The sequence below is a fragment of the Micropterus salmoides genome, unplaced genomic scaffold, assembly GCF_014851395.1.
Source record: "Micropterus salmoides isolate LMB-PRFRI ecotype aquatic unplaced genomic scaffold, ASM1485139v1 Ms_hic_scaffold_6, whole genome shotgun sequence".
Classification (NCBI taxonomy): domain Eukaryota; kingdom Metazoa; phylum Chordata; class Actinopteri; order Centrarchiformes; family Centrarchidae; genus Micropterus; species Micropterus salmoides.
Genome location: NW_024044348.1, coordinates 6,233,557 through 6,260,095, shown reverse-complemented (window position 1 = coordinate 6,260,095; position 26,539 = coordinate 6,233,557). Strand labels below are relative to the sequence as shown.

The following is a 26,539-nucleotide window of genomic DNA, read 5'->3' as shown; positions in this document are numbered from 1 at the left end:
AAAAAGTAGTTAAATGTAGTGGAGTAGAAGTATACAGTAGCAACAGATGGAACAAGTATCTGAGTATCAGAGAAGCAGAGTGTGTTTTCTATCTGCAGGACGTTATATGCAGAAATACAGCTTCGTTACAGTCTTTTTTATTCACTACGTCCCATCTCATTTAAGGGAAAACAATCTCTGCAACTCTCATTAAAACCGAACTGCTGCTTAAAAGGAGCAAAAGCATGATAAACATCGCTCCTCAGCTGCATAACTGCAGTGCAACTCCAGCTTTATTAGAGGAATAAAGTTGCACAACCAATTGGCTTTTTAAAGGATTGCACTGTCATCATTATACTGAAGTGGCTGAATATTTATTATATTTATATACTGTATGACTATTTTAATTACAGATATATTATGTGTTTCTGCCACAGATTTATTCTCTTCTCTCTCATCTAAGCAGCAGCTTTTTAAGGCAAAGGGAACTACTGCTGTGTTAAATTAATGAATGTACAAAAAACAAAAATTGAAAACATTTAATGAAAAACAATGACAAATAAGAAAATAAATCTTCACAAGTACTTACATTTTTTTCTTATATAATTTGTTCTGTTCAGTTATGAGTGATGTTGATTGGTCCAATATTGAATCTTTTTTAACGATTTATTGGTGTAATAAAATCTCATCAAACTGATTTTAAAATGTAACCTTAATGTGAATATGAAGGGAGGAACCCTGGAAAATATTATCATCAGGTAAAGAAGCATACGCTGCCATCTAGTGGTTGAGTCCATACCACCACCACCACCACCATGACAGATGAACTGATAGACTTGACCTTATCTCATCATGTAAACGGCTGCAGCAGAGTTCTTTAAAAAATATGTAGAAATGACAAACACTGATTTACATCCCCTCTATTAGTTTTTCAAAAAACTGGAGATGGAGAGAAACTTTTCCAAGGCTAACATTTTCATTGCTTTTGCTCAGCTGTCTTTTTGAGGCGACGCTGCAGCAGGTGCACGAACACAGCAATATTTACAACAAACTGGATTAAACCTATAGAGGAAATGCCGTAGTTCATATACAGGAAGCCGCCAGCAGTCGGTCCGACTGTGCGAAGCAGAGATTGGACAGATGAACACAGTCCCATCATTGTGCCTGTGTACAAGAGAAAAGTGGGTTCAATAAACAACTGGATTCAAATACCTTGAATTTTTATTATAATATTATATTGATCATAATATTTATTTGGCCTTAGTTATTTCTCATTATCTGACATAAGGTATTTGGTTTTGTAAGGTTATCCTTTTTGCCTCCTTTCGTTTAGAGTAGCTGCAATCAGAGGCATTCATCGAACACATCAAGCGATCAAATGTAGCTTTGTAAAATTGCTGACTTTCAGAATGTGTGCTGTACGAGCAAAAAAGCAGGATGACTTCACCTGTGTCAGAGGACGGTACGCTTTTGGTGAGCATGCTGTCTGTGATGACATTAAACACACTGAGAGAAAACATCATCGGCAGGACGATGAGGCAGAACTGGAACACATTCTGCATGTAAGCCTGCAGAAAGAAAGAAATATCCAAATAAACGTATCTAAGGATTATTTTCATTTTGTGGTAATTACGGTAATTGTATTTGTTTGGTAATTTACTTTTATTACTTTAGCCTAAAGAAAGAATTCTTGTAGATGTGAAAAGATTTTAAAAAAATATTTATATTGCTATGAAAAGGAGATATGCAAGAAAATTTTATTTGATTTGAGAATGAGAATTGAAAAATGAATGATCCACCAATCCATCCATCCATCCATCCATTCATCTTCATCCGCTTATCTAGAAATAAAGGGATTAGGAATAGAAACAAATACCAACGGACAGAGAGAAAAAAGAAAGTCTTTCATCAGGCAGAAAAAAAGCTGTTTTTTAGCGATCCTGAAAAATTATCCTGTACAGTACTTATGTAAATATGTACCTGAGCCAGTCCCACCAAAGAAGAAACTCCGATGGACAGAAGCAGCAGCGAGTTCTCAGAGTATGTCGCTGTAAGCCGACCGATCACTCCTCCTTGAATAACCTGAACACACATCTGGGTTTTAATGACCCCTCTCTCACAATCTGACATGAAGCACTAAAATCACAGTCAACTCGTCTTGTATTTCAATCTGTGTAACACTTACCATTTGGACTATGCCAAAATAAGCCATCAGATAGCCATTTTGCTCAGGTTCCAGCTTGAAGAAGTCCAACGCAATGATGGAGAACATAACTTGAAATATGCCTTTGGAAAGAGAAGAGCAAATCTTCTGTCTGATTTACAGAGTTTTTGTGCTCACGTAAAATGTCCACAGATGTTTAAGGGAGGAGTAAGCCATCCTGGAGAAACCCAACACCAAGAGACTTCTTCAGTTCTGACTGACAAGTAGGGAAACTCAGCAATTTAACTTCTGTGGGATCGTTTTGCCAGGATCATCGACACCGCTGGTTCGTTAGTGCTCCCTACCAGTCAGTCAGAACTGAAGAAGTCTCTCGGATGAGGGACGAAACGTCATCTAGTATCTTCAAGTCCAAGTCCAGTTGCCCTTGACTTGCACTTGACCTTTGGATAACTATGACCTGAATGACTGAGAACCTTTCACAGACACCTAGAATAATGTTGTGTGGCAGGGTGCGGGCCATTTTTCTTGTTTCCCACGTACAGAACAAACTCCAGATCTTTTTTAGCCCACACACAGAACAGACTAGCTAGCTGACCGTCAGGAGTGTGTATTGGATTAGAATCGCTTACTCCACCTTTAAATGTAACTCCATTGAACCCAGATCTATACAAGTGACCTTCAACAACCATACACAGGTCTTAAATATTAAATTGTGCAGTGGAATATATATTTTCATTCCAGTAAATCACCACACACATTACATACCAAGCTTTTATAAACCGCAGCACTGATTGCAGATTACCTATATTGTGCAATAGAGAAATTATGGGGATATAAATACAGTATGTACAGAATACAACATAAACATAGTTCACGCAGCGTCATTTACTGCTGCACAGTAAAAATAGATATCAACACAGTTTGTTGATTTATGTGAAAAAAAATGGGATGACAAGCACAACTGTAGTAGTAAATTCTTTAACATCTTCTGACATGAACTCTTACCTGATGGCAAACCCGCAACTATCTTCACAAGAAAAGTCGGCGCCACACCCTGAAACTTCATCAGTCTTGTGATTTCTCCCACGTTGAATATTGACCTGCTTCTGTTCGCATCTGGAGCAAATTCAAAGAGAAAGAATAAAACAGATGTACAATTGCACGGACAATACCTGCCAGATTATTAGTAATGTCTCTAACAGGCCCAATAAAACAACCACAGCAAGAGAAATTTGTGAATTGTAAAAAGGTAGAGGCACAGGCACAAGTAAAAATCTAATCTCCACATTTAAGAGTAGGCTTAAGACTTTCCTCTTTGATAAAGCTTATAGTTAGGGCTGGCTCAGGTGAGTCCTGAACCATCCCTTAGTTATGCTGCTTTAGGCCTACACTGCCGGGGGATTTCCCATGATGCACTGAGCTCCTCTCTCCTCTACTTTCTCTCCCTCTGTATGCAACCTCATCCCATTATTGCATGTTACTAACACAGCTTCTCCCCTTTCTGGTAGTCTTGTGCTTTCTCGTCCCTCTCCTCTCTCCTCCTATCACTTCCTGCAGGTGTTTCTGGCTCTGGAGCTGTGGAGTCTGGATCTGTGGTTGCGGGTCACCTGCTGCCCCCGTGTTCCTGCTCGACACCCTCTGCTGCAACAACTATTGTTACTAGTCCTATTGTTATTATAATCATTAACATTACGATTATTATCATTAACACTACTATAAATATCTGTACCATTTTTCATTTAGTCTATAGCAACATCACCTTTACTGTCTGTACCTCTGAGTGTATATTGTGTAGGCTGCCTCCCTCCCCTCTCTCTCTCCTTACATCCCCCTCTCTCTCTCTCCCTCTCTCTCTCTCTTTCTCTCTCCCTCCTTCACCCCCAACCGGTCGAGGCAGATGGCCGCCCACCCTGAACCATGGTTCTGCTCGAGGTTTCTGCCTCTTAAAAGGAAGTTTTTCCTTGCCTCTGTCGCCTAGTGCTGCTCTTGGTGGGAATTGTTGGGCTTCTGTAAATTTTCATCACAGAGTACGGTCTAGACCTGCTCTTTTATGAAAAGCGCTCTGAGATAACTGTTGTTGTGATTTGGCGCTATATAAATAAAACTGAACTGAATTGAAGTTTTTGATTTACCATAACTTTTCCCCTTGTGCAAGCCATCAAACTACTTTAAAACCAATGTAACACATCAGATTAACAAAAAAACTATCTATAGCAAATATTAGACTAGTTTTAACAAAAAAAACACATAACCGAAATGAACTGCTGTGTGTTAGTAGCATTTTAATTAGCAGTAAAATGTTAAAAAGCATTTAGGCTATTAATAAAATACTTATTACATTACATTATCTTACAAACAAAGGTTCATAATTTTAAGGGGATTTTAAAAAATGTCATTTAAACCATAAACGTCATGTCTACCCTGTCACACTGATAAAATCACAAGAATTAGATCAGTATTAAGTAAAGTCTGTTTATTTGTCTAATTAATGTCTCAATGGACAGCAAAGAACCAGCCGCAGCTCTATCAGGAGAAAGGCAATTTTGTCCCTACAATCCTTATTTCGGACTGCGCCTGGACTTTACTGGATATTGGTGAGAGATGGGACAACTTTAATTTGTTTCCTGTCTGACGTGGAAGGTCAGACTGGCTTGATTTGTCTCCAGATGACAGCTTGACTTTTTTTGTCCTCCTGGTCGCCTTGTTCCACTGTTTCTCACTGCGGTGCATCATTTTGATGTCTGTTAATTCCATCGCCAATTTTTCCATCTCACTTTTGTACATGTTCCTCTCTGCTGTTACTGCCTTGAGCCTTTCTTTCTGGTCTCTGACCGTCACCCTGCACTGCTGGACATACACTGCCATTTGTGTCAGACTTTGCTTTAGCTCCTCGCACAGCTTCTGTGTTTTCCTCAGCTCTTCGTTCTGGGTGAGCAGCTCATTCTGTAAGGACTCAGTACTCGGGAGAGGCAGCACTTGGCTGGACTTTCTGATGAGTGGCGTGGAAGGTTTTTGTTGGATAAGTAGTTTATTTTTCCCTACTAGATCCCCAACAGTGCGACACCTTTTGAACTTTAATTGCAACTCTGAGCATTCATTTTTGCAGCGCTGCCACTTGTCATTCAGGCCGTCCCTCTCTTTAACCACCTGGTCCAGTTGTTCCTTCAGGTTTTGCTGCTCGGTCCTCTGTTTGACAGCAGCCTGCTTTACTGACTGCAGCTCCTTCCTCATTGACTGCAGTTCCTCTTTGAGGGCCTCATTCTGCTTGTGCCCCCGCCTCAGGTCCATTTCCTGGATCCCGATCTTCTTACCCAACACCGACAATTCATTTTTGCAGTGCATCAGTTGGTTCCTCTGGTGGTCTCTGTTTCTGATCACCTTTGGGACTCTTTGCCGCTCTGCTTTGAACTGCTCAGCATCACTCGTCAAAAACGCACCTTTCTTCTTGTGGATCTCACTTTCCTTCTTGAAGGCCTCATTTTCCTTCTGGAGGGCCTTGGGGGTTTTCTCCATGCAGAGATATTCCCGCTCAGCATCGGGAAGGATTGGTGACGAGACATAATGATGATAAGTTAACATGGGGCCTGCTTTACACAAAAGCTTGTCATCAGAATTAAATGTCATTTTCTGAACACCGGGTCTCAGTATGATTTGAAATGTAGAGTTTTAAACAGTCTCTTTTGTCACCTTGCTATAGGGTTGAAAAAGAATCACATGACATTCCAACAGTATGTGATGCAATGAAGCATACATGCGTTCTGCAGCTGAGACGGACATTCTGTTCTTTCTTGTGCAGAAGAATAGACTGTATTTCAGAAATAGACGTAGCTACCATGACGTAACCCATTGGTTTGTTGGACTACTGTTTTCTCATTTTGGCCGGTGGCTATCACGTTCTTTTGTAATTCATGTTATCTGTGATATTAATTAGTATGCTAATTTCGGCTGGAAAAAAACAGGCTTAAGACAAAATGTACTTACAGGAAATAATTAACAGCCGGCCTCTTCAAGTCTCTTCTAACCAAGACATTTTAGGTGACCAGAATGGTAGCAACGCCCTAAAGCAAACCCCACTTCCTGGTCTATTTTCCTCTAAATGGGACCATACTTTTCTAAATGAACGTCATGCTTTGTTGAAGAACGCTTGAAACTAACGATTGAGACCATAAACTCATTAGGAAAGTGTTTACTGGGGTAATAAATTAGGTGAGAAGTAGGTTAAATTTGTCATTGACTACAATACAATCGGATTTCTTTTTGCAACCGGTGGAGTCGGCCCTTGTTGGCCATTAAAAAGAATGCAGGTTTAAGGCACTACCGCATTAGCTTAGGCTGTGAAGCGACTGAAGAAGACATTTTCGGAGGAAGTGAGGAAGAGAGAGTGATTGAGCATGAGGCTCCCGGACATTGGCGAGACCTTTGTGAAATAAAAGGCTGCAAGACAGAGAGCAAATTTACTCGTTCCCTTGCCGGTGCTTTGCCTAACACCTGCGAACTACCTAGAAAAAGACTTTTCCTGGAGAGCTCTATTTCTTTATTTTAATAATAATACAAAATAAATGTTTAAAAACATTGACACTGCTGACCGAATGTGATTTAAGTTGGACTTTTTATGGGAAACGCACTGATTCAATACACCGGCTCAGCGCTACTTTCTAATGCCAGTGTGCCATAAAGCCTGACCATTTCAGCATTTCATTCAGATTCCCAAACAGCTGAGAACATAACAGAAGTGTATCTTACTGTCTGTGTTGGTTGTTGGAGCTTGAGCTTTGGTAGTTTTCGGGATGAACTTTAAAACCAACAGTAAACTGAAGGCACTCCCCACAGCACCAAAACAAGCAGTAAATGTCTCCCTGGGAAATACAAAGTAAAAACAGTGTCAGATGGACGAATATTTTGGACATATTAGGTGTACTATAGATATAGTATAGAAATGTGACAATTCTACACATGCATAAATACCATGTGAACATTTAAAAGTCTACATTTATAAGTCTATTATCTGTAGGACTAAACTCTGACCTCGGATCAGTCTCCAACACCCAAAACAAACACACAACAACACACATACAGTGACACTCACCCATAACGTGTGTTAAGATGGCCGCCCAACGTGGAGCCAGCTATCATACCGATGCCAAAACACAGGCCTAGTTTGGATAAAGCATCTGCCCGTTTTTCAGGTTCTGAAAGGTCTGCAACGACCATCTGAGATGCTGCAGGCAAGAGAGGGATGAAAGATTCAAAGCGAGACACTATTTTATAGGATAGTAAAAAAATAAAATTAGGATAAATGAGAATAGTTTTAACTAAGCTGAAACTTTTAACTATCTTAAATATTTCAAGGTTTAAATATCAGTTTAAAGGCAGTTTAAATATCATTGACTGAAGTAATGTAAATGTGAGTATCGAATTTTCTAAAGTGATCAAGATAAAAAGCTATTGAACATTTCTCAATAGCAGAGGAGAGTGTCACCATAGTTATGGATATAACAGCATTAAACAATTCTGTGTACAGTTTCCTTATGACTGATTACCTATTGATAACAAATCCCAATAAATATTTTCCTACGAACAGTATTACATTCCAAAAAATATATACTTTTTGTTTATTTTCCGTTATTTCCAAGCATGGCCTCTTGGTTCCACACAATTCCACTAATCACAGTAAATTCTTCTGTATTTTATATATTAATAGTAGGGACACACAGATAGGGAAAAATATAACATGAGATTTTGAGTAAAAAATTATACTCTTTTAATTAAATAAATTGGCAATGGTTTAGCCACAAAGCCTGCAAAGGAAGAAAGGGTAAAACATTGAATAAAATCCAATGAATGATTGATCTACACCAAATAATAATCTAGGTTTTAAGTTAAAGATATCAAACTGAGTGAGGAGGATTGTAGATGAATGGTGCTCACCAGGCAGGACATGCATGAAGACTGTGGGGAGTTTGTGGACAAACAGCATGGCAGGATGGTCTGCTATGGCCAGCAGCAGAAAGAAAACAACTGTTGCAGAACATGCCAGAGACAAGGCCGCTCGTGCTCCGAAGATATCTCCAAACCTGCCGACGAAACAAAACCCAGAAACAAAAGTTTTCTGCCAGACAAAAGCAGTGCAAGACGCTAATATTCTGAAGGGAATGTTAATTTCTAAATGTACAGTAATAGGTCAGTGATTACAAGTTACCTTACTTCAAATGTAGTAGTGGGTAAAAAACGTTGATAAAAGTAGCTCTTACAGAAACTTTTTTGTGTTGTCAACATTGCCTTATACTTACCTTCCAAACATTGGCCCCCCAACCAGCTGGATTACACCTACCATAGTTTGCAAATAACCAAACCACAAGGTGTTGAAGCCAAGTTTCCTTGCCAAATACTATAGAGACACAAATAAATTACACACTTAAATTCACACATTCATGTTAACATCTGTACAGTGAAATCCATGCATGTGACACTCAGAAAACCACCTCTATTTGTTAACAAATCCAAACTGCGACTTTATTTGGGTGATTTTACTGGCTATCATGTATATTATGCTACATTCATGTGATGTCATGTGGGATGGAAGATCCGTACCTGTAGCTGCGACATGACACAAACAGGACATTATCAGTTTGTCTTTGGTGAATGTGACTTTTAGCCTTATTTAAGAAAGGCAGGGGCAGTGGTGGAGGCATTTGGCAGCAGAAAAGAATTTTCCATAATGTGTGACTCCATGTTTTACTTTGAGGTCAGAGTCCAAAGAAGCTGTTCAAAGTATATTAAGCAACCTATCAGGCTCTATGTTCACTGTAGCAGCAAGAGCTAACTGTGTATTTCTCATTTCACAAAGCTCAAGGCGATGTCTTCTGATGTCTTGAATCTAACACAGTACAAAAACTGAAACTGTAAATTGATTATCAAAAAATTGATTAATCAACTTGTTGTTTTCAGCTCTATTCCCATTCACCAGTATTTGGCCATTATTTTCAGTCACTTTCAAAATACCTTATTTTATTATTTCCATACACTTAATGGATCAATGTAGATGAGTAGACAACTGTCTGGCCTACTGTAGCCCATTGTATCCCTCTTTTAAATGACTTGCTATTAAAAAGTTGGGGAAAGTAACCAAGTACATTTAATTAAATACTCTGTGCTACTTGTGCAACTAATACTAAACTACACAGTTACTTAGTCATTTTGTTTGTTAATGACACTAAAAATCCAGTCCACTCTGAGTTTGAGTTGATAAACCTAAAGTGTTGACGTGTTGCACAGACAGCATTTTGCTGTGTTGTTTATGATTTGCGATGTGATGATCAAGGGTCTAAAGACAGAGGGTGTCAAATGCTGTAGAGATTGAAAAACCCTTTTGATGCAATTTGTGATTTATGACTATTCAGTATATAACTGACCTGAGTTGACATGCTTACTGTGTTTAGTATGTAAAGTAGGGCTGTAACTAACGATTATTATTATTATTGGTATTATTATTATTTTCAAAATTTAATATAAAAAGAAGGAAAAAATATGTGAAAATGATTTCCAAATTGCTTGTTTTGTCCAAAAGTTCAAATCCCATCAAAGAGAAACCAGCAAATACATTTGTGAAGCTGGGGCCAGAAATTTTTGGCATTTTTGCTTTTTTTGTCAAACTGATTAATCACTTAATCATTTCAGCTCTAATGTAATGTAAAATCTCCACATATACACATATTCATGCATCAGTTTTGAGAAAAGCATCTATAAAGTAATAATCGATTATCAATGGTGGATTGTAACTATGTACGTTCTCTGATTAATTTTTTTTACTATTTTTAGAATTTTTGCAAACCAATCAATCAATCGATTAATGGAGAAAATAATGAGCAGATTAATCCATAATGAAAATAATTCACAGTTCAAAATGAGCTTCAGCTCAACAACAACAGAAAAATCCTGCTTTACATTAATGCACGAGGAATAATAACCTAATGATAAAATATATAATAAAACAACTGTACAGGGGACTTTTTACTGCATGAGTACTTTTAATGTGTGAAGTACATTTTCGTGACACAATGTAGGACTTTACTCTGTGTGTTTATACATATTAGTACTTTTACTTAAGTAAAGGATCTTCATACTTCCTAAAACACTGATTATAACATATTCAACAATGAAATGCATTAATGTGACTGCAATAAGGAGCACTTTTACCTATGATAAAGTACATTAACTGCATTTTGCTGCTAAAATTTTAGTGCATTTTGTAACGCAGATCTAACTTCATGCACCACATCTTGGATGTGAGGGTGCTGCAGTGATGTAAATGTATGCAGGTAATGGTAGCATTTTTGCGTGTCAAATAACACACATGATCACTCTTAACACCCACAATAAATTCTACATCTGCCCTCACAGTAACAACAGTGATTAAATACATTTCCCACAATGCGCGCTTCCGGAAATGTTTTCACATTCACAGCAGCACGGAAATCTCGCCTTCCTGCTTTTAAGCAACATAAATACTTACAGGAGTTACAGAAAACTGTAAAAACATCCACGTGATATCCAAAGCAGCGATGAGGTAGACGATGTAAATGATTTTCATCCTCTTTGGTTGGTCTTCAGCGTTAGTCTGGGAGGAAAGTGAAGCTCTGGAGGTTTCCTCGGTTGTTTCTCCTCTTCGACTCATTTTGTTTTTTTGCAGAAAACTCACCAAACGTTTTGGTCACATTAATGTTAATGTTCTGTTACCGAACCGCAGATATGGAACAGGCAGGGGAATCAAACTGCGAGGTGCAAGTTGTCCGGTAAAATATTCTCTGACCTGCACTTTCGTTAGCGAACTTCTCGTTAGTTGCACTTTGGAACCGACAAGGAGGCGTTACCTTAGTAACGTTACTTGTGAAAACGTGATTACCGGTAGTTACGAAGGGTGATAATCAAAAGTGGAAAAACCGGAGTTTTGGTTTAAGTATGTTCTCCTAAACAACTGGATCTGTCCCTGACTTTTTCCTGTCGGTTTATTTAAGTCAAAATCTGCTTTGTTGGTCAAGGTTTAAGTAAAAGTATTGTACCACACAGTAGTAATACTCAGGTACATGCATTGGCAGTTCCTTAGGTAAAAATGTTTAAGTATAATCTGAAAAATGTACTTAAAGTGCAGTAAAATGTCCTCTGTTATAGTATTATTTAATACTTTGATTATTATTACTCATGCAGTAATGCTAAATTAGAATTGTACAGTTGTAGTTGGTTGAGGTGGAGCCCATTTTGAACAGTTTTTATCAGACTGCAACTCATGAGTTATGGATTAATCTGCTGATTAATGTTTCCATTATTCGACTTTTTTTTTTAAGAAATCAGAAAGAAAAGTGCAAAATACCATCACAATTCCTAAGAGCCCAAAGTGAAACCTTCACAGTGCTTTTGTTTTGTTTAGTCCAAACCTCATGATTAAAATAAATTACTAAACTATCTAAAGGAAAAGCAGCAAATCCTCACATTTGACAAGCTGGAGCCATAAAATGTTTGGCATATTTTTATTAAAAATACTCAATTCAGTTATTTTCTTTGCAGACAACATACAATGTCTATATATAAGTCAAGTTTTCTGTAGGTTGTCAACAAATACTAATGTCTTTCTTAGAATTCTCATCATGATGAACAGCAGATGAAACTCGTTCTGGTTTTCAGTTCTCGTTTTGTTTTATTGCAGACACAGAGTCAGTCACACGTCTCAGCAGGGTCACATCTGATTCTGTTATTGCAAGTTTTGGAATGACAGAAGCAGCTTCCTTTAATGAAACAGTGACACAGTGTGCAGTTAGAGTATAGGAAATAAAATAACCACAGGGTGTATCTGCTAAAAGGCAAAGAAGCCAGGTCAGATTTTACAAGACAGTCTCTTACTGCCCTCTTGTGGCAGAATCTAGATTGTATATCCTGCTGAGACTGTGGAAAAATGACAATATGTTCCAGTATTTCTAAATAACATTTGGACCAAAGACGTGGAATTGCAACCTTTTTATATCCATAAAGGTCCAAAGGGTTGTTTGGAGTAATTTTATAAATTATTTGCTTAGAATGTGACAACAGTAAAGAAATCTATAAGCAGAAATAATTGTCTAGATTGTCCTTATTAAATTTGGTGGTCCTATTTCTGTCCACTAAGTGTTTTTTTCCTGCTGGAAGAGTTCATTTTTAAAAACAAAAGTTTTCTCATTGCACTTTTCATACCGAGCAGGTCTAGACCGTACTCTTTGTAATATTATTTCCAAAGACCCAATAATTCCCACCACGAGCAAGCACTTGGCGACAGAGGCAAGGAAAAACTATCTTTTAGAAGGCAGAGAAAGCTTGAACAGAACCTTGACTCAGGGTGGGCGGCCATCTGCCTCAACTGGTTGGGGATGAGAGGGAGAGAGGGCGAGGGGGGAGCAGCCGACATAAAATCCACACAGAAATACTAGTAGAAATAGTAAATATTAGTGGTACAAAAATGAAAATTAGTACTGATAATTATTGTAATATTAATGATGATAATAATAGGGCTAGTAATAATAATTGTAGCAGGGGGTGCTCAGTTGAGTTGGTAATATGCATTGTTGCATTAAACTTTCATAGATTCAGCATTTTTCATTAATAATACATGTGATTCTACGAGTTATTTGTTATCATTTAGGACTGTGAAGGTGTCACTTTGGGTGATTGTGACTGCATTATTTTACAAAGCAAACCATTAATTTATCAATAATTGAATTATCATTAGTTGCAGCCTGATGCAAAATAGTTTATAATAAATAGCTCCACCTCAACCAACAGTAAAATTCTGCTTTTACACAAATGCATCAGTAATAATAAACTAATATAATAATAGGCTAACAGTCATAGACAGATTTATACTTACGTACTTGTACTTTGGTAACATTTTCAAAGCAGGACTAACAGTATTTTTACAGTCACAGTCTGTATACTTCCTCTGCCTGTGACATACACTGAGAAAGGACTTTTCAGTGAGGGATAAGAAATAAGATAGAAACATGTCTGAAAGTTTGAGGACTTTTATTTTGAAGCTACCAAACAGCTCTTTAGGATTCTTATTTTGAAATCCTCAATGGACCTCCTTCCCATCTTGTGTGTGTGTTTGTGTGTGTGTGTGTGTGGCTGGAAGAGTGTCAGATGAGGACTGCGGTTCATTAATTAGAGTAAATTACCCTTTCTTCTTTATGGCATATAAATCTCAGAACCCAGAGTGACCATGCAGACCTCACTCCTCATGTTTACTGGGCTCAGCGACACGGAGAGATTTACCTCCGGGTGGAACTGAGCGATGCAAAGGTAGGACATCCCACAACATTTACCACGACTGGCTGCTTTCAGCCTCAACTTGTCGGTTACCTGCTCACATAATCTCTTTAAATGCCTCTAAACTTTATTTTCTTAATGCTGCGGGTGTAACGTTAGCTAGCTGATGTTTATCTCGCTGTAGCGAAAACCTGGTTTTAAGCTAACAGTTAGCCTAACTGTGTTTGCTAGCATCTAAATGAAGGTGTACAGATATAATAAAATATGACTAACGTTAAATTAAACTAATTATTTAGGTTTGTTAATTCACATTTATCCCGTGTTCAGAAAAGTGTGTATATTTAAGTTATTTGCAGCCCAAATTAACACTGTTGAAAGTGAATTGACAACCTTAATTGTCTGTCGGGTTCATGGACATTAACATATTTTTTAAGCACAGTTTAGTTTATTCACAAAAATTAAATTACAATTTATACTCATAAGAAATAGGCTAATGCAGACGTGTGAAAAGGGACACCGTGGTAAGCGAGCTGAAGCTTGTATGCAGGACCCAGAAACTAAGCAAATAGTAGACATGTAACGTTACTGACATATTGTCTAGATAAATACCAACGTTACAAATAAACAAAGCAAATGCAATCTACGTGTCTAAATAACTTAAAGAAGTGTGTTGTCAAAATTAACAGTACAAAACAATATTAACAGCCTCAGTGATGTCTAAAGTAGTGGGTCGCTGACAATGGGAGCTCTAGTTTGGTCCTTGTTTAGTAGCTGCACACCACAGTTAACAACTGGACAACTTGACTTGTGATTTTACCTAAACAAATATTATTATTATCAGAAAAAGGTATTGAAGTTGAATAATTTGGGTGGGGGCTTTTTTCTTTACCTCATCACTGAGCTTATCGCTGACCACTTGAATTTTCTGTAATTCTGCTGACTGTGTGTTTGCATTAGTAACATGAAATATATAGATTCTCCGCCTCCTCCTCCTGCATCTGTTAGACAAATGTCTTATAAAAGATGCATGGCTTTTTAGTTGTTGTTGTTCTGGATCTTGTTCAGCAGAATGGCTTAAGGGTAATTGAAACAGGCTGGCAGAAGAACGCCTGTCATGCTACACATGTTGGGCTCATTTATATCTATAAGGATGGACTAAATATGAGAAACTCCTAATACAAACACCACTTTACAGCCTCTGACATGCCCATAAAGTGGAATTGACACCAGTTTCTACAAAAACGTATAGTATTCTCTATGTAAATAATATATACAGATGGGGGGGACAAATTTATAGGTAAGCCCAACATAAAGTGTCTTAGTATGGTGTTGGACCACGACATGCCGCCAGAAAAGCTTAATTAATTACACAGGTCTCTGGAAGTCTACTGGAGGGATGGACACCTTGCTTTTAATAGATAATCCCTCTTTTAGTGTTTTGTTGATGGTGGTGGAGAGCACTGTCTGACACGTTATTCCAAAATCTCCCATAGTTGTTCAGTTGGGTTGAGATCTGGTGATTGCGAAGGCCGCAGCATATGATTCACATCATTTTCATACTCGTGGAACCGGGTAGTGAGCCTGCATGCCCTGCGGACGTGAGCATTGTCAGGATAGACATGTTTCATCTTAGGGTAAAGGTTTGCGGTGACAAGTAGACCCAAACCATGCCAGCAGATTGGACCCCTGGACCCCCTTACTGTAGGGGTCTAACATTCAGGTGGGTACTGTTCTCTTGTTGTTCGCCACATGCACTCGCCCACATGTCGAGAATATGGTGAAGAGTGACTCATCTGACCGTGTCACTTTCTTCCACATCTCTGTAGAGCAGTGCCGATGGGTTTTGCACCTCTGAACTCTCAACTGTGCGTTCATCTTTGTAATGAGGGGTTTATGCACCGCAGCTCTACTATAATATCACTGTTTGTGTTATTGTTGACGGACTGTTTGTACCATCAGGGTCCAAAATTAGCACCAACCACCTGCTGGTAAAATATGCAAATGTCTGGTAGACTTACTTCACTCACCAGCCCAAACAACAATGGTGATCTATTGAGTGGTTGGTACACTTTGAACATTCACTAGAGTTAATTTTCACCCTGTGTACCGTGCAGTTCACCTGTGTGGAAGCATCTGCACTCATTATGTTTCTCCACTCTTATCTTAAAAAAAGAAAAACATAGAATATCACCAGACTTTAATTCTCACTGCATAATATAATTTTGTCCATTATCGGGTCAGCGTCGGGTTGTTTGTGATGGCTGCCTTTTGTGTTTTTCAGAATCTCGACATCGGCCTGCAAGAAAACAACACGCTTCAGTTTAGAGGTTGGTGTTTACATTAGTGCGTGTAAGAGGGAGAAAATGTTGATGAGAGCAGTTGCTCGGTTGAATAATGATGATTTTGTGATGAAATATAATGTAAAATATTCCACAAACTTGAAGTTCAGTTATTATGCAATTCTGTAGGGTACGCAGTGTAACGCCTGATGTTATAATATAATCTTAATATTGCTCCACAGCACAGGGCCATGGAGCTAAAGGAGATAATGAATACGAGTTCAGTTTGGAGTTCCTGGAACCTGTTAGACCAGAGGTATTCATCTTTTATTTGTCTGTTACTTATTAGTGGGGGAATCAATTGTTATATTGAAATTAGGGCTGGTAATAAAACAATAATGATGATTATTGCAATATAACTTCCTCAATAATAATAATAATAATATAATACATTTTCAATAAATGTTTGTTAATTTGAATTACAAACAAATTAGCACTTACATTTTCTATTAAGATATTTATATTGAGGAAAGGGGGCTGAAAGAAGATTTTACTCATGCATATTTGTTGAAAAATATCATTGTTTTGAATGTTCTCCCTCAGATTTTTTTTTTGGTTTGGTATAAAGTGTGTATTCTGACCATAAAGTTTAAATAATCTAAAACCACAATTAACCAATGGTTTCTTCAACTTTCACCTAGGAGCAAAAATCAGCCTTTAAACGTGAAAGAAATAATAATAATTTGACATTTATCATGATGATTATCGAGATCAAATGAAATTATTTACCGTGATATCACCCAACCCTAATTACAATGTATTGCTTTTGCATCATTGTAATAGAAAAAAAAATTTAATACCAGAGGGTAGAAGGGCAGTTACTGAATCTGTTAATTTATATATGAAATATTTAGTGCTTTTGTAGTTGTACTTTCTTTTATCCCTTATTAAGACCTCTTTTAGAGCACAATGGCACATTTCATACGATTTTCTCTTGAGGTTCACATGAAGAATCCACAATTGTTTTTACAACTGGGATACATGAACAACCGCGCTGATTAAGTGAGTGTACCAGCTAGAAATCACTGCCGTCAAGTCAAAGTGAACACTGATTGGGGAAAAACGCTGGGATGATTAATATGTCACACGTGTCCTTTAACCATCCAAGGTTATTGACCATTAGTAGCAGATAAAATGTGTTCAAACAGCTACTCATGTAATTGCATTGCCATATGTTGCTCAGTTAAGAAACCTTACATTTTCTAATACTGTGTGTGTTCAGATCAACCACAAGTCCACCCAGCGTCAGGTGGACATCAAGATCAGGAAGCAGGAGGAGCGCTGGTGGGATCGGCTGACACTGCAGGAGAAGAAGCCTCTGTTTTTGGCTCCCGACTTTGACCGCTGGCTGGACGAGTCCGATGCCGAGATGGAGCTTCAGGCTAAGGTACGAACTTGAAAAACAAACAAAAATAAATCCACTCTGAAAAGAGGGTAAAATGTTGTCTGCCATGGAAAAGGATTTTGACTGCTAATGCAAACCTGGCTACAGAATAATAACTTATAATAAAGCACTTACGTAGAAACAATGTTTTTATAAAGTGTTTTACATACAGTGAACCCAAAAAAGAAGCAATATACAATAAAATCAAGGAAATATAGGAGGTAAACGACATAGCTAAAAACACAACAACAAACAGATACTATTAGAAACAGATCAAAACTTTACATACAAGTGTGCCAAAAACGTTCCAAGCCGCTAACAGCAGTGCATAGGGAGTGAATTTACTTGAAAGCCAGTTTATAAAAGTGAGTTTTTAGAAGGGATTTAAAAGATTTTGCTAGCCTAATTTCCTCAAGCAGGCCGTTCCAAAGTACAGGCGCCCTAAAATATAGTAAGAGCAGTCACCTTTTAGTCTTGCATCTGGACTGTGGAACAACCAAAAAGACTTGCCCGAGGATCTAAGGGTGCGTTTCTGGCTCATAAAAAGTTAAAAGGTCAGCAATATATATCTAGGGGCTAGACCTGTCTATGCTTTAAAGTATCAGTAGGATAAATCTTACTATGTATGCTAAGTCTGGGGCAACATGGTCTCCACCTGCAGCCTTATGAACAAGTTGGAGACGTGGAATTGATTTTTGACTGAGGCAGATGGAGAGTTCCAGTACTGTAGAAGAAATTACCTTCTCTAAATCAGCATGTGATAAATGAAAGTGACATTTCTAAGTTGAAGGGAAGCAGAATTGCAGAAACCTCTTGACCTTCTCCTCGATTGTAAAGTCCCTGTCAAATATCACTCCTAAGTTTCTGGCTACAGACTTTATATGAGACAAGTCCCCTAGATCATGTAGGAAAAGATCTCTTCCTGGGCTGTCCAAATAAAACTATTACATTTTTGCTTTCATTCAACATTTATTGTCTCTGAGAGTATTGAAGCAGTTGTGATCATTGTGTCTTAATAACTCTGTCTTCAGCCTACCTGTGAAAAGAAACGTAATGCTTACAAGTTATATGACCTAGTTGAAGCACATAGAGGGAGAATAGGATGGGGCCAATAATTGAGCCGTGTGGTACCCCACAGGTGATGTCTGCTATGGACGACCAGGACTTGCCTATAGTTGTTGTGAAAATGTGAGCCATGTATCATTCTCATTAAAGAAGGTCTCAGAAATGCTGGATGTGCGTGGAAAAATTTAACTTGTTAAAATATATTTGGAATTTAGAATCCTGATCAAACATCGAGTAAAACCTTTTATGCCTCTAACTATAACAAATTAGTCAGTCAACTGCTCTGAGAGATCAGAATTCATATTCACAATATTAAAACAAGTGAAGATATCAGTAAATATAAAAAATAATGTAAAGCAAGTTTGGTGGTGTGATTTCTTTCAGGAAGAAGAGAAGATTAACAGGATAAGTGTGGAGTCAAGAGTTCGTAAAGACCGTGAGTCAGACTGATCTCTTCACCTGCAAACATCAAAAACTCACAGAAATGTTTCTGACTGCTGTCGAAGACATTTACTATCCTGTAGGAGGAGCTTTAGCAACATCAGCATCACTTCATTTTAATTATTTTCTTCTGTTTTCCCAGCCTACCTCGGCCTGAAGAGAGGCTATTTGTTTATGTACAACCTGGTGCAGTTTCTGGGATTCTCCTGGATCTTTGTCAACATGACTGTTCGACTCTTCATTCTTGGTCAAGGTTTGTTTTAAAGTCAGTTTTTGAAGTGAAGTTCATGGCCACAGGAAGGCAAAGAAACCAGCAATGAATAATTTTGACTGGCCAAAGTAGAGAATACAACATGTCATGTTAATTAAAGTAGCAACTACGGGACGTACAACCTGTCAGATCGTCTTGACTGCTCGTGTTTCTTGACCTGTCTGACTGTTATGACCTGTTTGAACATAACTGAGAGAACAAAAGACCAAAACTACGAAGACGAGATCCACAATAACGACTCAGTTCTCATTCAGAATCTAATTTTTAATTTCTGTGGTGTGTTCTCACATAACATTACTGCCGACCATCTTTAAGAACATGCATACAGAGGATGTTTTTAGGACTGATTTCTTACCTTCCAGGTAGCTACTATTTTCAGTTGTTTTCATCATGGCATAAAAAATATTTTGCAGACAAGAAACCTGCTTGAGATATGGCGGCAATTCATCAGTTTATATTTAGTCACCTTAATGTTGGTTGCATTGTTCTGGTGCTTTATTCAGTACTTCACAGAAAAAGTGAAAACAAAGACGCTGAACGACTAAAAGCAGAATTGGCAGACTGCAGAGGGATGGACTAAATAAAGATAAAAAGCGAATAAAACTCAAACAATTGTCCTAAATATCTTTTGAATTTTATGGGCTAAATTAATTACTGGACAACAGTTTGCGTGTGAGTGTTTGTGAAACACAAAAACAGAAGAGACACAATTAGCACCACTGAGCAGTAAAATAAAACAAACGGAGAGATCCAGAAAACACTGAGACACTGGTCTGTGTTGTTTGCTTGTGAGGAGCTATTCACAGATGAGCTCATTTGAATAGAAACAGGAACACGACTACACAGCAGGGATTTGTTTTGCAAATCATGGGGATTATTGATAGTGGCTCATGCAATGTGCTTTTTAATTATGTCTGTTTGTTTCTCTCACCCTCCGCAGATTCGTTTTATGACACCTTTCACACCACCGCAGACATGATGTATTTCTGTCAGATGATGGCGGTGATGGAGGTCATTAATCCCTTGTTGGGTCTGGTTAAGACTGGATTTTTTCCTGCTATGATACAGGTAATGTAGGGGAGACGGTCAGGTCTCATTTCTTTGTGATTTCATCACAGCCATCAAAAAGTAGTGCATTTACTGTAAATAGTTAAAGTATGAAATTAATAATCATATATATATATATATATATACATACATACATACATACATACATACATATACATACATACAGTATAAGCAGCGACTATATGGCCAAATGTATGTGGACACCCGAACATTATTTATTTATAGTTAAATATCCCATTCAAAAACCTTGAGCATTAATCTGCTGCCAAAACAGCCTCTTCAGGTTTCAGGCTCTCCACCAGGTTTTGGAGCCTGTCTGCGGGGATTTGCTCTTAGTCATCCACAAGAGCATTAGTGAGGTCAAACACTGATGTTAGGCGATAAGGCTCACAGTCATTGTTCAGTTCATCCTAAGAGCCTGTTTGTGCTAGAAAAGAACTATGTTTCGTAGGATCTGTTATAATCATAATAACTTTATTTGTATGTCACTTGTATAAAGACAATGTTTACAGAGTGCTTTACAAACAGTAAACCCAAAAGAGGCTGCAATAAAGAATCAAAATAGAGGTAATATATGAGGTAAACAGAGATACTATTAAGAACAGGTCAAAACTTTACGTACAAGGATGTGCCGAAAAATAGCAGTAAAGGGTATTACAAGATAAAGACAGGAAATGCAAAGATCCTTCAGTGAATGTAAACTCCCGAACGACATGCGTAGAGAGAAATTTACATAGAAGTATGTTGTTGTTGTTGTGTGTTTTTTTTTTTTTTTTAGAAGGGATTTAAAAGTTGAAACAAACTTGTTGTTGTTTATCCTACACTCGAGAGGTGGCAGATGGAATAATGATTTTAAATATGGGGATTACAGTACGCATTTTCAGACGGTTGCCCCTACCTCATAGTGTTGCCTTTGGTTATAAACATGAAAAGCGAAGAAATAATTACCTGAGAAAAGTTCAAATTCTGTTTTTAGTTTTCTGAAGTTGTTTGACCATATGGCAAGCAATTCTGATTGAGAGTACTGGGCCCTTGTAAGTGTTGCATGTGGTTGAGATCAGGGCTCTGTGTAGGCCAGTCAAGTCCTTCCAAAAAACAAAAATTAATTTTGTTTTTTATTTTTTTTATGGTGCAATCTGGTTGCAATCTCGCCACTAGCTGCCACTAAATCTGACACAGATTAGCATCAGATTTCATCCTTTGAGCTTCACAGCAACACTAGATATGTGTGTGGTACATTATCATGTGCATATATTATAAACTATGTACGGTATGGAAATTTCATAACATGGTTATAGGGACCAAAATGATGACTGTTATCAGTATTATCACGGTATTGTTAAAATGTACTGATACACTCAGAATCAATTTCAAACACTGAAAACCACAAACAAAATTAACATTTTGTTTGCATAAACATTAAAATAATAGCAGATACCCTATGTAAACAGTAATGCAATGAACCCATGCACAACTACAGGAATACAAACACTTTCACAACCAATTTGACAGCTACCGCATTTTAAATGAACAAGATATGTAGTTATTGTGACTAAACTGTAACATGTTATCATGTGCAGTGGGCAAATAGTCTGTAGACACATGCAGAACAATGTGTAGTGTTTTTACAAGAGTAACTAACACTGAGAACTTCAGTTTACAGTTTTGTTAGCAAATCAGGCAGCCAAATCTAAAAATTAGCTCACCCTTCGTTGGCTATAAGTCAGTTTTATACAATCAAGTTTCTCTCAGCACTCTTATAAATCAAAACTACAACATCTCTGCAGCGGGTCTTCCGCAGTGATGTAATTGACCCAAACAAACCCACGTTGCATACTGCGCATGCTTCAGGCAGACGGTGCCTGATTTTGGTTGATGCTGGACAGTATTTGCCGTGAGTTTATCAAAGCGCGGGAACCAAACCCAGTTATCATGGCAATTAAAATGCGTATGGTAATAATGACTGTCAGGAATTTTACCATGGTTTATCATTAAACCTGTAACAGTTCCATCCCGATTAGACCTGAAGTAATCATGTTCGTAGTCACTCACTATGTATGGCGTTAAAAGGATACAATTACTGAGCTATTCTTCCACTTGCTGTCTTCACTATCAACAGTCAGAAATCAGGAAAGCGTGAGGGGGGGAAAAAATAAACACCCCAAATTGACTGATCACAGTTCTTATAATTTCACACTTGAAAGTCTGTCTTTGAGTGTTCGGAGTATCACTGCATGTGTGAATTAAAAATTGCATAACTCTTAAAAGCCTTTTGTGGCTCCAGCAGGAGCTGTGTAAAGTCTGTTTAACTGCAGACCGGTTTTGACAAGGGGGAGGAATTAAAAGAGACTTTCTCTTGTTCTCCTGCATTGATTGCAAGCAGTAGTGGTTAATCTCTTTACATCTCTAAGATCTCTTTCTATTGTGTTCTGTGACGTTGCAGGTGGCAGGGAGGAACGTCATTCTGTTCGTTATCTTCGGCAGTCTGGAAGAGATGCAGAACAAGTCGGTAGTCTTCTTCGTGTTCTACCTCTGGAGCACCATCGAGATCTTCAGGTTAGCTGCGGTCACCATCCTCTGCCCTCTGGTGAAGATGTGCTGTTGCCTGCTTTAACATCGGCCTTTTCTTCTCTACGTCAGGTACCCTTTCTACATGCTGGCCTGCATCAGCACAGAGTGGAAGCTGCTAACGTGGCTGAGATACAGCCTCTGGATCCCTCTGTACCCGCTGGGCGTTGTGGCTGAAGGTTAGTTGACTAGTTTGTTATACATAAACGAAGGTTCGTGGCAGTTGTTGCTAGTTTCTGCTGACGGCGTGTCGTTCTGTGTTTCCAGCGGTGGCTGTCATCCAGTCCCTGCCCATCTTTGATGAGACGCGTCTGTTCAGCCTCCCCCTCCCTGCGGTGCTGGGACACTCTTTAAGCTTCTCCTACACTCTGCAGCTCTACCTGGTCCTCATGTTCCTGGGTGAGACATCCACTAACACACTGCTGAGACATTCAGCCTATTTAATGGCGTCTGATTTAAAAAAAAAAAAAAAAAAACTATCGCATACAGAACTTGCACATTATGCATTTCTAGGGGCTTGGAGAGCAAAGAGATGAAGGATTTTTACCTCCTCGCTGCCACTTGCCTCCCTGTATCATTAACTGCCGCTGGCCTTTAAACGTGATCAGTCTTACTTGCTTGTGGGCAAAATGTCTGTGGGCATTTCTAAAGAAACAGTCAGCTGCCATGACATTTTGCAATAGCAAGGTTAAGTAGCGATCTAGGGATGCACAGACTGTTCGGCCCCTGAAATTAATCAGCCAAAAATGGCTCTTTCTGTGTTCGGCTTAATACGTCAAAAGACAGATTTAAAATTTTACCAAACAATTACGATGACCTGTCAGTGTGGAAGCATTTTAAAGTGTCAGAGAAAGATGCAAAAATGGCTGTTTGCAGACACTGTTCTGCTGAATTGTCTCTTAGCACATCCACTCCATCTGTGGCTGACTTCTTTCAAAAGGCAACAAAGGGTCTGACCCGCTTTTTTCTGTCACTTGTTTCTGACAAGGCGATTAAACTAGCCGCACCTACATTTGGAGTGCACACGTATTCAAGTCCTTATGGTAACTGAAACGGCCCAGAGCGAGCTGACAGGCAGGTTAGCGACTTTATCCTGTCAGTTTCTCTCTTTACAAAGACAAGTGTTGCAGTATGAGAGTCCTACCTGAAGAGAGGCTGTGAAGTCTTCATGTTACGCCGTACGAGAACCACATACTACATTTATCATATTGGCTCAGACTTGATAAATTTAGTGCGAGGAGTATACATGTGTCCGGTTTTCAAAATAAGGCGTCTATACAGTATGGAAATAAGATTAATTGGATGATATTCACAAAGTATAAAACAAATTACATGTGTCCATTAAAAGTAAATGGACGCATGTAATCCCACCAACCATAGTCTCTCCAAATCCTGTGGGAAAAGCTGAGTAAAAAGCACAATTTGACTATTTAATTTACGGGAAGAAACAAATATGAATGCACTTGTTCGGTATTCAGCAAATTTCTTCATTATATTTGGTTTTGGCAGCCAAGAATTTTCATTTCCGTGCATCCCTACTATATCCTACCAATGTGATGGCACCAGCAAGAGAGGCAGGCCATGCATGTGAGATCAAAGACGAGACTACTAAACAGCAGCTATTTCATATGCACACTGCCACCAACTGGACACGGGTCTACTACAGGTGGTCTACGTGTGGTTACTGCCTGTGTTCCATGTGAATTACTTAACGTTAGATTAACGGTAGATTGCCTTTAGCCTTAATCTGTCAAAATGAAGGACAGCCTTCAGATTTTTCCAACATTGTCAAAAACATTCAGTCAATGCTGTCCTCTCTGACTCACCCCCATGTCTCTGGAAAAACAGCCAACTTAAACTGATGTTAAGTCAGCTTACCCTTTTTATTACCCTCAAGCTGCTGGCAGTTCTGTTTTCATGGTTTGTTGCTGACTCTTATCTAATTTTCAGTGGGATTCACATCGTATATCTGTCACGTTTATTTCTACTTAAAACTGACAATGTTTAACATTTGCTGTCAAAGACGCCGCTCATTAGTGCAACGGGACTTTTTAAGAGGAAATGTTTTATATTAAAAAAGAAATGTGTTCATCTGTCTAAATAACTTGGAACATTTATTAGTTTTCAAAGGATCAGATTTATTTCAGGTTTTTGTCGTAGAAATGGGTAGTTGTCATTGTTTTCAATGTAAGAATTCAAACTGCACCAGATTAACATTGTCCACTGATTTGTAACAATTGTCGAGGTTAACTTGGACTTTACCCTGTACGCAGGATACGTGGTTGACGATGGATGGATGGAACTTTATGCCCATGGGATGCCTGTTATATTACCTTTTGCAATTCTACAGTAGATAATCTTACATATTTTGGTGAAAACAGAGGAACCCATAATAATAATAATAATAATAATACCCTTGTTATCAGTCATTTTTTGAAATGTCATTGAGTGAAATCTTACGAGGAAGGTTTTGGCCACATATTTTGACACATGCACTTAAATTCTATAACAGTGTTTTTACCTTATTAACTTCAAATTCCATACACTTTTATTTCTTTAGATCATGAAAATCAACTTACTGAGACTAAAAACTGTTGCTTGCCTTTCTTGTATTTGTTAATGTCATTGACAACCTTTTTTTTTAAGTGCACACTTATTTGAAGACGTCATGATGGATTACTGAACCCAAGCAAGCTCTGAAAACACTGATTTTCAAAACTGTACTGAATAGAATAAAAGGCTATGGCTGCCTGGGATGTAGGAAAACAGTGATAAGCTTAGGAAAACAAGCAGTGATCTAAAGTTTGTGTTTTTTATTAAATTAACTATATCAAAGTACTGTGTTTGTTAGTCTGCAGTGACGAAAAGACTAGTTTGTCATGTTTGTCTCATTGGGGGGGGGCTGCTCAAACTTTCAATCAACTTTACACTGATAGTGGTTCCCTCTCCTCCTCAGGACTCTTCATCAATTTCCGACACCTGTATAAGCAGAGGAGGAGACGATACCGCACGAGGAAAAGGAAAGTCCAGTAACTGATCAGCACCTTGATATTGCACACACCCTCTGAACTGCCGGCCACCTAAAGATAAAGCAGCTGTTTCCTTTTCCTCTGATTGCCTTTTCTTATCTTTCCTACACACACACACTCACTTGATGTTGGCGTACTGGTCACCTTATTCCTCCACTGGTGAACTGGGAACGTTATTCAGACCAAATCCTGTAAATCCTACTGTACCTGCTCGACATCTCACTGCTGAACAGGCAAGGTTGATCCAGCTATACTACTGTGAGTTTGAGTTGTTACTCTGTTTGTTCCGTTAAACATGTCCATCAAGATTTCTGTCCAAGTCTGCTGTCACTGTCTAATTATTATTTTTTTTTATTATTCCTGATTAGTTCTGTTGCAATAACATTTTTTTTTTCTTTTGATTTTCACATTTACACAAAGTGTTTCCTTTCTGAAAATATAGGAGTCATTTGATTCAAAAAGTAGTAGTTACCCTCAGAACGGCTCTTGAAAACATGTTTTAATGGCTCTTTAACCCACAAATCACAGATGCATTTACACATTTATTAACCTGTTATGTTGTTGAGTTTTAATGCAACTGAAAGCCAATACAGCTTTGAAAATCTTACGTGGTGTCTTCAAGTATGCTTCACAATCTGGCTATTTAGATTTTTCTGCTTTATTTTAAATGCATGCATGTGAAATCATGTCATCATCTCCCTCATGTTTTCTGCTGGGGTTGTCTGATATCTCACTTTTTTTTGTCAAATGACTGAATTCTCAAATGTCAGAACGTACCTCAACACACCACGAGAGTCTAAAAATTGTTCCCGCTTGCCACTGCACAAAGACTGACATCTCAAGCTAGTTTCAAGACTCTACAAGTTGCTTTTGAACTTGTGGATTCTTGGAAAATCAGTCAACAGCATTGCAAATTTTACATAAACTGAAGTTGATAAGCTA

At 38.2% G+C, this 26,539-nt stretch overlaps 2 protein-coding genes across 2 annotated transcripts; one reads left to right on the top strand and one right to left on the bottom strand.

Moving 5' to 3' along the window:
* Nucleotides 1–337: 337 nt before the first annotated feature.
* slc22a18 (solute carrier family 22 member 18) lies at nt 338–11,011 on the bottom strand. The gene is made up of 10 exons (XM_038701380.1): nt 10,656–11,011; nt 8,434–8,531; nt 8,072–8,217; nt 7,230–7,362; nt 6,887–6,999; nt 3,149–3,259; nt 2,165–2,265; nt 1,960–2,061; nt 1,427–1,547; nt 338–1,143 (listed from the first exon to the last, which is right to left on the bottom strand). Exons 1-10 carry the CDS (start codon nt 10,815–10,817, stop codon nt 956–958), a joined length of 1,275 nt encoding a protein of 424 aa, XP_038557308.1. The 5' UTR covers nt 10,818–11,011; the 3' UTR covers nt 338–955.
* LOC119890603 (very-long-chain (3R)-3-hydroxyacyl-CoA dehydratase-like) lies at nt 10,892–26,539 on the top strand. Its single transcript, XM_038701932.1, has 12 exons — nt 10,892–10,935; nt 13,372–13,465; nt 15,714–15,759; nt 15,954–16,027; nt 16,994–17,158; nt 18,605–18,656; nt 18,804–18,914; nt 19,873–20,000; nt 22,444–22,556; nt 22,641–22,747; nt 22,836–22,967; nt 25,525–26,539. Exons 1-12 carry the CDS (start codon nt 10,892–10,894, stop codon nt 25,599–25,601), a joined length of 1,143 nt encoding a protein of 380 aa, XP_038557860.1. The 3' UTR covers nt 25,602–26,539.